At 30.9% G+C, this 11,841-nt stretch overlaps 1 protein-coding gene across 1 annotated transcript; it reads left to right on the top strand.

The window, feature by feature from the left end:
- Window positions 1-1,139: 1,139 nt before the first annotated feature.
- LOC128165041 (carbohydrate sulfotransferase 10-like) lies at window positions 1,140-6,322 on the top strand. The gene is made up of 3 exons (XM_052829238.1): window positions 1,140-1,860; window positions 3,638-3,810; window positions 4,056-6,322. Exons 1-3 carry the CDS (start codon window positions 1,767-1,769, stop codon window positions 5,223-5,225), a joined length of 1,437 nt encoding a protein of 478 aa, XP_052685198.1. The 5' UTR covers window positions 1,140-1,766; the 3' UTR covers window positions 5,226-6,322.
- Window positions 6,323-11,841: the final 5,519 nt, after the last annotated feature.

The following is an 11,841-nucleotide window of genomic DNA, read 5'->3' as shown; positions in this document are numbered from 1 at the left end:
AAAAGGGGCATAACTCTTGTTTGATTACAGCACATTCAAACTTAAGTAATTTTGCTCAAAGGAGGCGAATTAATATTCATATGTACAAATTAAAAGCTATACCACAAATTTCAGGAGACAATCACATCTCGCACACGATAAATTTGACAATAAAATAGTTTATGTTTTCCAATTACAATAAATAAATCAATAAATGTTGGATGAAGAATCGGGACGAGAACGTTGGTTTTTGGTCATTGAGAATGTAACCGACGGTCGTTTAAGACAAAAATCAGGGATGATTAATTTTATGTTTTATGAACAAAATTGTTTAAATGTTTTTCGAAATATGCATATCTCGACTTGAATGTATGCACACAGTAAATGAAAATCAAGGTTGCTTGCCGTGTGAAAACGTAGGTGGTTCCACGAACATAATTTATATGGCATTTTTGTTTTGTAACATATTCGCATACAAACTCGCATTATGAACATGTTACTATAAAGATCAAGTTGTTTTAACGATGCAATTTTGCTACACGGATACTCTGTTTTCCTTATAATGGTTTCTTTTTTATTTGTATTATATTGTGCGTTATTATTAATTAGATTTTTGTTAATAGTCTTAAGTGCTTTAAAGTTGTATTTTGTCCAACGCTCGCGTTTAATTTTGCTTTTCGTTTTCTTAATTGATGTTTGTGGTTGAATAAGGCAATGATTTATTCGACCTTTCTGTAAAAGGCCATGGTTACAATATGTTAGAAATGTCTTCATAGCTTTTTGTGTTTATCTTTTTTTGAGGGGTATAGGGGAGGCGTGTCATTCGACAAATTTTCATTCATTCAATATATACATGTACCTTATGACATCTTTATCACAATATTTCTTGTTTTTTTATAGGATACGATCTACCTTTTATTAACGATGACGGTGGTATTATTAAATGACTTACCTTGTACGGATGAAATAAATTTTTGCTAAAGGAACTCTTGAAACTGAAGTTACTGAACACATCAAATTCATTTCAAAGCTTTTTTGATAAAATAATTTTGGGGAATCTAACAGCTCATCTTTCTATGTCCATTTGAAAGCTTTTCTTTCTATAAAAAAATCATTCTATAAACTGTTTTAACTTTTTGGACCTTTTAGACATAATTTATAACATTAATAGCTCCTCATGATTATATACAAACCTTTCATCTCAACAATATTTTTATAAAGATTTTTTTGACGAACTGCAATAAATGCAATATTCGTTATTAAATGTAATGTATTTTCACAAGCAATTCACATCCACAAAGACTCCAAAGAAAAAAACGAAACATTTTCTTTCTGAAATTATCACAAATTTGCAGTCTCAGAAATATTTTTTAATTTTCCCTTATCTTTGATGGTCTGATTTTTATTACTTATCAAAAGAAAATCGAATTGATTGACAACTCTATTTGCCTGTATATACATAATTATACTTACAGACTACGCAATATATTTCATTCAGGTAGAATAAAAGATGTCATGCGGGATTTTTTTAAGTTATAAATTGGACTCTTTTCATAACTGATCATTTATCACCCAACCTACAAGCGTCAAGTTCACTTGTGCGGCTTAGGAGTTGTGATTGGCATGCAGTCGTATTTTAAAGAATAAACGGGACATGTCCGGATCTTTTGTTATCTAATTAGCATGGACCGATGAACATTAGATCAACCTAGATTTACCAACAGTACACTGAAAAGAAGAGGGTACGCCTAAATTACTTGCATCAGCTGGTTGGTATTGAGGGGAAAATGGTACTCTGCAGAAGGAGACGAATCTTCAAAGGAAAACTAGCGGGAATTGGTGTTGTGGTCCTAACGATCGTTGTCTTCACCCAATATCAAGGTAAGATTTCATGTTATATTTTTAATCAGAATTATAATTTCCACCTGTCCAAATTAATCATCGCTGTCATATAATTCCAGTTTATTCCAGTTTTGGTGTCTTGTTTTGTTTTACTTAATGCATTTCATTATGTTAATTGAATCAAAGTTCATTAAAAGTCAAAGCGAACAAGTGAATTTTATTTGACATTGAATTTTTATTCATAGAAAACATAAAAAATGTGTTCATACAGTTAGTTATCGCTAATCCACATTTGTATGGCTAACATAGTAATTAAGATTTGGTTTAAGAAATTTCTATGGTATAAAAATATAAAAAAATAAATATTGTTTACCTCCATTATCCCTTATCTTGACAGTAAACTTTAAATCCTGGAGTCCACACCAATCATTATCGCAATGATTTTTTCGGTTCGAGGCACTAACACAAAGTTAGCAGTGGTTCACAACACTTACATATAATGTTCGTACTACCGACAAAATTATCACATAGAGTCAGACATTTTTTTTATCTGTTTGCTTTTTATATTTCACGTAATGATATAATTTACTTTGTGGACAAATTGCATTCAACAATGCTGCTCAATTCCAAAATGTCTGAAATGACAAATAAAAGTTCGGAATTTTCAATTTAACGTCGGAAAGGAAATCTGACCCGTCTTGGTGAACTGAATGGCTTGATATAGTATCATTATACCACTATGAATATAAACAACTATATTTCAGAGGTGGGTTCTCACCTGTGAAATTACACCTTTTCACGCTTATAGTAGTTCAAGATTTTGTGTCGGTAGATTGTTTTTTTTATTTTTTTTAATTATCACAATATAATAGTTATTTAGTAGTAGAATAAGCAAAGTAATGCTGCGGGAACTTTATCATGCTAAATAGAAGTCCTTATTATAAACCAAAGTGTCTTAATGGCCCTTTAAGACAATAATTAGAATAGAGGATTGTAAAATAACTTGCAAATCAAAGTACAACTATCACGCGAGTTTTTTTCTATTTATATCCAAATTTACCCGTTAAAATGCACAGCAATAGAAAACAATTTTTCTTGTCACTCATAAACTATAGTATATATATTTGTTAATTAGATTGAATAAAGGGTCAAGTGGCATATAAAATTTAATTGATAAATGCAACATTCATGTCAAAGAAACAATGTAAGGATATCACGTTTTAGAATATGAAATGATTTCACTTAGTTTGCATGTCATCTAAAGTAAATTGTACAAAGATTTGTAAATGACTACGATTTTAGAAAGTAATCATAGAATTAAAGGAATTAAAGAAACGAACATAATTGCATACATTAGCTATTTTGTGCTTTGCCGATATTCCATACACCCTACACTATACATTGAAAAACCCTACGTAAAATCCATATTGAGAATATGCATAGCCCAATGTACCAGAAATATAATGACATGGTATATATATCAAGCAACTAACAGCAAATCTCAGTTGCGATTTACTATCCTTTGTCTTTTATACTGGGTTCCAGACTAAAGTTCCATTTCATCGGTTTTCTTGCACAATGATATGCAAACGATAGTTTGCAGTAAATTCATAATTATATTGGTTTTCCTCATTATTATAATGTATTAGTCTTTCATACGAGGAATAAATTACACACATGATCTTTTCTGCCTCCCATGCATTTTACATGTATTATAAGTGTTGGTATGAAACTAATCATGAAACTATTGTATGGAACGTACACATGTGAATCACATATGGCAATGATGCAAATTATTTTATTCTCTTCATTGTAGAGTTTTTGTTCCTGAATTGCTGCAACAGCACACAACAAAAGAACTACGAATGGCACCTAACTTCTCCCTCTTTTATGATTCGCACAACAAATTTATCAGAGATTTTTGTAGAAGTAAAGCCAAACAACAAGAATAACATTTCAATATTTAAAGCAGAATCTTCGAAAGTTCTTGTAAGTACAGTATAGAGTAAATAGTGTTTTGAACACCATCAATAAATTATTAATAATCAGAACCTTAATTGTACCATCTGTCAAATATGACTATTGTTTGATATTTGTATGAAGTATGTACACTTTGTTAAAATGGCGGACTCAGGGCCCCGTACATATCTCACAACTGCGATGAATAATTACAAGAAAGTTCATTTTCCTTACATTAGTAAACCTTTTAAAATATGTAATCGATTTTTTTCCAGATTCAAACGGCTGCACGAACAGAGACGTATATAAACAAGAGACTGCAAAAACACCACCAAGCATGTGTGGGTAAAGAGTTTATTATTGGCCGAGAGCCAGACCGTAGCATACCATTTCATTTTCAAGTTAGCAAGTCCCATCAACTAATATACTGCAGCATAGAAAAGGCAGGTACCACCTTCTGGAGGAGAGTGTTGCAAGTGTTGGACTCTACCAACCTGGACAATCCTTACCAAATCAAACCCTTAAATGTTAATACACATTCTCAATCTCTAGCTAAGGAGGACATTTTTCGTATGCTGGCCAAACTACGCACACATGCAGTATTTATGTTTGTAAGAAATCCATTCAGTAGACTTTTATCGGGATATTTAGATAAAATATACACAGCTAATCCTTATTATTGGGGCATGATTGGAAAAGAGATTCGGTCCCCTGAGATGAATAACGCCATAATGCGATTGGACAAGATGAAAACTCTGCGAAGAATTGAAAAGACACAAATACCTTGCTATCACGATATCACTTTTGATGAATTTATCCAATATGTCATTGATGCAGAAAACACAACAAGTCATAAGCGAGATCCCCATTTCATGTCCATGTACGACCTGTGTAAACCGTGTCAAATAAACTACGATTTTATTGGCAAAATGGAAACTTTTAAAAACGATTTTAATTTCATCATGGGAGCTTTAAACATTTCTAAATTTGATGTAAACGATTTGGAAAAGATGACAAGCGACGACATTTTTCTTGACGTTGCCACTTCACTAGATGAGAGACGGAATGAAATTGTTAAATGCATGTCAATGCACGAAGCATATCTTCGCTCTTGGAAACATATGCAAATTAGAGGGCTGATAAGCAATCAACAAAACTATCCATATAGCGAAAAACAGTCTCAGTATCTAAACCCTATCAAATTTGTGCGGACTCTGAAAACAGCCAGGAGTAAGTCAACATCTAAAGAGGATCTAAAAAGACAAAAGGAACAATATTTCGTTGATATATATAGAACAGTTGAGCTGAAAAAGTTAGAAAAACTAGTAAAAGTTTTAAGAAGTGACTTTGAAATTTTTGAATATGAAGCATATCCCGAAGCTGTTTTTGTAAAGAATATTAAAGAAAGACTGAATCATTCTGAAATATTCGATGTACTTCGATGAGAATTCATTAAAATAAAACAATACATGTTTTGAAAGTGCTGAAATGAATATGAAACCCCGCCTTTTGATTTCGTCCATATAATGAAGACTAGGATAGCTTTTTTTCTTTTTTGCATTTCTTTAAAACTTTAGTTTAAAAGCTTATTTTTAGCAATTTGTTGTAAGGTTTGAAATAAATTAGTTTTTGAATATATTATCTCCGATTTAAGGACCGATGGAAAAGTAGGTGAGTAATTTGATACGGACATGCACAGAGTTCAAGATAAAATGAGTTATCAAGTGCTTGTAATTTACGCCATTTCCACTCGATAACTGAAATTTAAAACTTATTTTATGGGAACGCTTACTCAATTCAAAGTCATTCTTGCTGAATAATAACACCAATTTACAAAAAAGAATGTTCGTATTCGGAGTGGTGTCATAATTCAAGATATTTGTTTGTGACATATTATTTATTTATGTGACTTCTTTGTTTAATTTTTTCTGCTTAGCATTCTGTTAGGATAATGTTTATGATTAATCCTTTAATATATAACCGGTATGCTATAAAACTCCTGTTTCAGCTTTTGTACATTCAGATTTTTATTGCGACAGTTATTATTTGAAAGCAACTAAGCTGTTTTATTAACAGGTGTTAAGGCTTTGGTGTTTCCAATTGTATGTGCTTTCCCTATAATTGCAGGTATACATGTACCACCCATCTTAAAAATGCAGATAAGGATGCATAAGTAGGTAATCATGAATGTTTTTAATTAAAACGAAGAGTAATTTTTTCGATCAATTGACATTCTATAAGTTAATACATGACTATTTAAATTGTACATGTTTTTTTTTTACTTCTTCACACATTAAGTTTGTATTTAAACACTTTTATAAAAGGTTAGAAATAAAATCTATCTGTAATAGCGCTTATGCTCACCAGACTCAAAATATTTCAAATAATGTAACAAAGTTCGATATAAATCATTCATGACGTACTAATAACAAGGTGAAAAGGAATGAACTAATTGTTAAAATGTTTAGAGACAGTTTAAAGACAATCAAAAGACGTAATATTTAATGTACAACTTCAGATACTGTTATTTTGTGCCAACCACTTAATATGTTAACACCATATAGTGATCGTAAGGACTGGTTTTCCTGCTTTATTTAAAAATAAAAGGTTACTCATTTACTAATTATAATATATTAATTATATGAAAATGTGGCATGTTTACGTGTAATATATTTAAAAACAAAAGAAAAAAAAACAAACCTCGAAGATACAGTTTTAAGCAGTTTACCTGTTACATGGGGCACAATTAAAGGCTCGAATACAAAGCAAGGTTCATGTGTGCTAATATCATAATGTCAATATACCACATGACTTTGTTGACGTACATGCAACATTAATAAAAGTATATTAACATGCAAGATGTGATTTCTCAGAATTAAGAAAGATTTGATAAACAAACATATCATCTCCTATCCCTTTGCTTGACGAGCAGTTAACATGCACTTTTTCAAAATGTATTAAAACACAGTTTACAAGCATGTTGGCACTTTTTTATGTTCATTAGCAGTTTATCATACATTTATAATGCGAGATATTTAAAGATTAATGCTTTAATTTTTATATGAAATCCGCAGTATTTTTCAGTAGGCGCGTATGAACATGAAAAGCTTAGATGACAGCATTGTGGCAAGGGTACGTCTTTTGGGGTTTCATTGGGATAAAAAGACACACCGTTGTGGCAACGCAATTTGAAAAAATTATGCACTTTGCAAAAATTTTCGTTCGTTAAATTTGGGACCAAATCAATGCACTTTGAAAATTTTTTCAAAGTGCGTTAAATTTGTGACCAAGTTAACCAACTTTGAAAAACATTTTCGAAGTGCGTCATGAAGGTACATCAACATTTTTTAGCATCGAGACACTTAAAGCACTTTGAAAAAAAAACAAATTATGGAATTGACTTTCTATTTTGTTGACAGTATGGTGATTTGTAAACACCAGTGATTCTCATTTAACGTCTTTGAGAACTAGGTTGAGGCCGGGAGTGGGGTTTAACCAAAGATACATGTCAATTACGAGTACCCCATTTAACTGATTACGGAAAAAAGCTACCCTGCCCTTCATTTTTTCTTCCAAAACATATGATATTCAGCTTTGTTATGAATTAAGTACAGTACTGTAGTAATGAAAAAAGGGCTGACCAAACAATAATTTTTCCATTGGTATGTTTAAGAATCTATAAGTGTTTTAACATAAACCCTGTTTTTAAATTCTAATGAAACAATTCACTCCATTTTAATACAAAGTTACATTGACAATCATTATATTATTATAAACTTTAAAAAAAAGCAGAAGGGTGTGTTTTTTTCGCACTGATCTTCTGAAAGATCATATTGTTTTTAATAAACATAACTAACGTATCATTTTTTCCAGCTATGTTTGTTTATTAGCACATACAATTGTTCTTTATGTGTAAATTGTCAAACTAAGTAAGCTTATGAGAAAAGAAAAAGTAATTCTAATCGAGAAAATGTTTATCAAGTTAGCTTAGCATTCATTGGGTTCATATTTAGATATATCCCACTGAGCTAAACAAGGTAAAATCAATCATTAATTGCACATAAAAGAATCAATTATATCGACTAAACCCTGAACATTTTTGTCAAAGTGCGTTAATATCGACGAAATTAACGCACTTTGAAAAGAATTTTTTTTGCGTTGACAAATTTAACGCACTTTTAAAAAACTTTTTCAAAGTGCATAATTTTTCAAAGTGCATTGTAACACAGCATGAAGAAATTGTATTTTGACGTCATATGTAAGAAACATGCCGAGATAAACAAACTGCACGTCAAAGTTTTTAACTTGCATGTTGACATGTACATGGTGCATATTGCAAATGTGATGTCACTTAATTATCAGCACTCATGTAAATGGCTTTCATTCGTCCATTTCTGGTTACATTTAACATTCATGTCAACACAATTAAATTGCAAGTTTGCATATTTGTGTTGCTTGTCCTTATAATTATCTTGCAATCTAGGTGTAGAAAAGTAGAGTGCAGAAAAAGTGTACTTACGTACAAAATAATGCTAAAAATGTCCACAATCGTGATCAACAATGTATTTTCTAAGAAAGACAATCCAAAAGCGAGCACCTTCAAATGATTGTGTTATCTAAAGTACGTGTATGCATACTCAGCAAATGTTTTATCTGTGTCACAAAACTACTCAGGATTCATTTCATAAATGCACGATGCCTATATCAGCGAGTCTGTGATAACCTTACATGTATGTCCACCAAGAATTAACTCATAAACTCATAATTAATTTTTTTTTTAAGGAAATGAAGCATGATTTTGATTTTATAACTGTTTGACGAATGAAATCAGTCGGTGTACAGTAACTATATTTCATTTTTCAGATTTTAATCTTGGATGATTATTGTGATCTTACTTTTTCAAAATCTCTTTTGTTTATAGGTTGGTAAAAACAAACATAGTATATATACTAGCTTTTGATTGGATGTTGGACATTTTGTAATAACTTTGATTGGATCGGATGATTGGATTGATAGATAATAATGTGAAATGACAATCATTTCAAGTCAATGAAATAAAAACTGTTGTTGAAATTTATTAAAAAAATGTGTCAGCTCATAAGTCATACGGCTTAGCCATTTCGAGAAAAATACAATTCAGCCATGATGTTACAAGTTTTGTCTCATTGCAAACAGGGTATACTATATCTTTGTAATAAGTAAAAGAACTTAACTAAATTAATTTTGTTGTGAAAGTACTCTCATTCCTTAAAAAATACATATTTCTCGACTCTTGGGCATTGAGCAGGTAGGTTAAAATACATAGATATGGTTTATCTGGTATTGATCACGTAATAGTAAATAATTTGACAGATAAACTGGTTGCAAATATATCATGCACATCATATATTATATACATGTACTTTCTTTTGTCAAAACAAACAAATAATGAACTGTTATACAATGGCCAATCGTTTAGCTTACACAAGGCACTTGGTGTTGGTGAGGTACACTCAGATGACCTTAAGGTTGAAATATAAAAGTTTTGAGTCTCATTTGTCGAACATATCAAATTATTTAAACTTTAAATAGGCCACAAACCCCTGTTGCAGTGTCTTTTTTATATAATTTGTGCGTGCCTTAGCAGGAACACAGGAAGGTAAAGTAAGAATATTATAGTTCCTTACATATCAGTTAAACACATTCTAAAGACCTCGTGTATATTTTCCAACGGTGATGGTGTTCAATTTCATAAAGAAGATTGGAGGGTTGTGGCCATTAAAAGACACTATAAAATCATACCTAAAATTATGATGTAGATCTCATGGGTCATGTCCTTCTGACAGATTTTAATCTTAATATTAAAAATAAGCATTATCAGGGCTACTTTAAAGTAGTCGTAATGCATATTTTTAATGTAAAAATTGAAGTAAACACAATGCATATTTTTATCAGAAGGACAGTATTCTGATATTATGATGTGCTACTGTGACAACTCTACCTTTAAATGTGATTATGAATATATTTAATGAAAAAGAAATGAAATCTGTCCATATTTAAACTTTTATTTTCCTTACAACTTTACAATACAGCACATGGACAAATAATTCAATGAAACATACATGTATGAATATCAAAGGAACACATGTAGGATAAATATATTATACATATCAAAACAAGAATACTGAATACAATATAAGAAGCATTTTTACAAAATTCTATTTTGCTGAATTTTGCGACTTCACCTTCATGTCGTTTGTTTTATGAATCTTTGTGGTCAAACAAACAAGGACATATTTGCACAGGATGACACTATTGGTATACCTGGCTTCAAATAGATCCTCTAAAGTGTTCCCCAATAAAAAGGTATATCGATGAGACTCTGAGGATTAACATTAACTGCAATTTGTCAGCATAAGAATTGCAGTTAATATTTGTTGTTGTTTTTTAAAATCTTAAACAAATGCGTAATTTGACGTCCTTCTTTAACAACCTAAATTTTTTTTTTTAGATTAAATTTAGTTTGTATTTTAACATCTATTACACTAAGTACTCTTGAATAATAAAATAAATGAAATCAGGATGCTCAAAGTCAGTCTCTGCAGGCCTACAATATTAAACTTTTGTCTCTCATATATTGTATTCACATAATTATTTATTCTTGGAACATCATGGTATCACAACACTTAAGCGTTTTAAAACGTTGAACATTTAACATAAACTAGACTTTGACCCGTGCGTGCACGGGTTGACACTGTATATTATATCGAACAATTACGAAATAGATACATCGACATACGGTATTGTTGCCATTTACATAATAAAGCTTTAAGCCTACAATAATGCTATTAATTTTACTACATTCTGCTTACTTAGAATAATCTGTGTCTCGTGACAGGCCTATACCACAGTTAAAATGCCTCCCATATACCCGTAATATAGCAAAAAATTGCAGAATCGCTCCGAAACGATTTTGGAGAAAATTAATGAAGCTGCATTGAAAATAAGTCAAATTATTCATAATAAACCATTTTGAGGCTGTAAATACCTCTCATCTAAAAAATTTATTAATATTAATGAAGAAGCAATGTTTTTCACTCGCTTCAAGTTGACTTTCGGAACTATCGGGATTTTTCATATGAAATGCACTGTTAGAGCTATCTCCCGTATTTCCTTTGAGAATATATATATGTCAAATTTTCAATGAAAATTTACACGTATTTGTGATATTGTTTCTGAGTTCATCCATGCAAATGTGATATTGTGGAAACAAAAACTAAAGAGCCTCTCGTGATTTAGCGTTAATGTAATGGCATTCGCAAGATTGTAAAATCCAAAAAATTCAGATGATTTCCGGATTTGTAAAGGAATTTTTGTTGATTATTAATTAGCGAAGCTTGATTAAGAAAAAAATATAAAAAATTGGTAATCTTCAAGTGCCAATAATGTTTAAATTATATAAAACAAATGACAGTACTCTTCCGATATCTCGGAATTAAAGCCCAAAAATTCGAGTCTTATTCTATATTCTAATATAATAGTATAGATATTGATCATAAATATTTTGTCTACATTGTTATTTTAGTCATGAAAATGAAGTTTAATGGCATTTTCAATGTTACTTGATATTTGCAAGGTTTTTTTAAGTGTAAAGGTTTTTGACAACCTCATAAACTCAATAAAAAAGTAATGATAATTTGTACTTTCTGATAATGAGTAAAAGTTTGAGGTGTTTAAATGATCTTGGACTACGGCAAATACCTCAGTCATTTAACAGATACCTATGAATTATAGATCAATACTTGAAATGTGTTGGCACATGCAGCAACAGCACAAAGAAGCAACCTTTGTTTGCTTTTTAAATTTTTTTTTCTATTTGTCAATGAAATTTTAATCTATACTGCCTGTGTAGAAATTTAAAGTTAAGCCAGAGGCGGCTTCATGATTCTAAACCCTAATTATAGCGAGCGAAGCGAGCTTTAAGAACCAGTGCGCGCGGGAAAAAGAACGAGTTAAACAGATTTATCAAGAATTTTTTTTGGCAACATTCCATAATGCCGTAATTAACGATGCCTTGAGGTT

The sequence above is a fragment of the Crassostrea angulata genome, chromosome 10, assembly GCF_025612915.1.
Source record: "Crassostrea angulata isolate pt1a10 chromosome 10, ASM2561291v2, whole genome shotgun sequence".
Lineage (NCBI taxonomy): Eukaryota > Metazoa > Mollusca > Bivalvia > Ostreida > Ostreidae > Magallana > Magallana angulata.
This window is presented reverse-complemented; position numbering and strand designations above follow the sequence as displayed.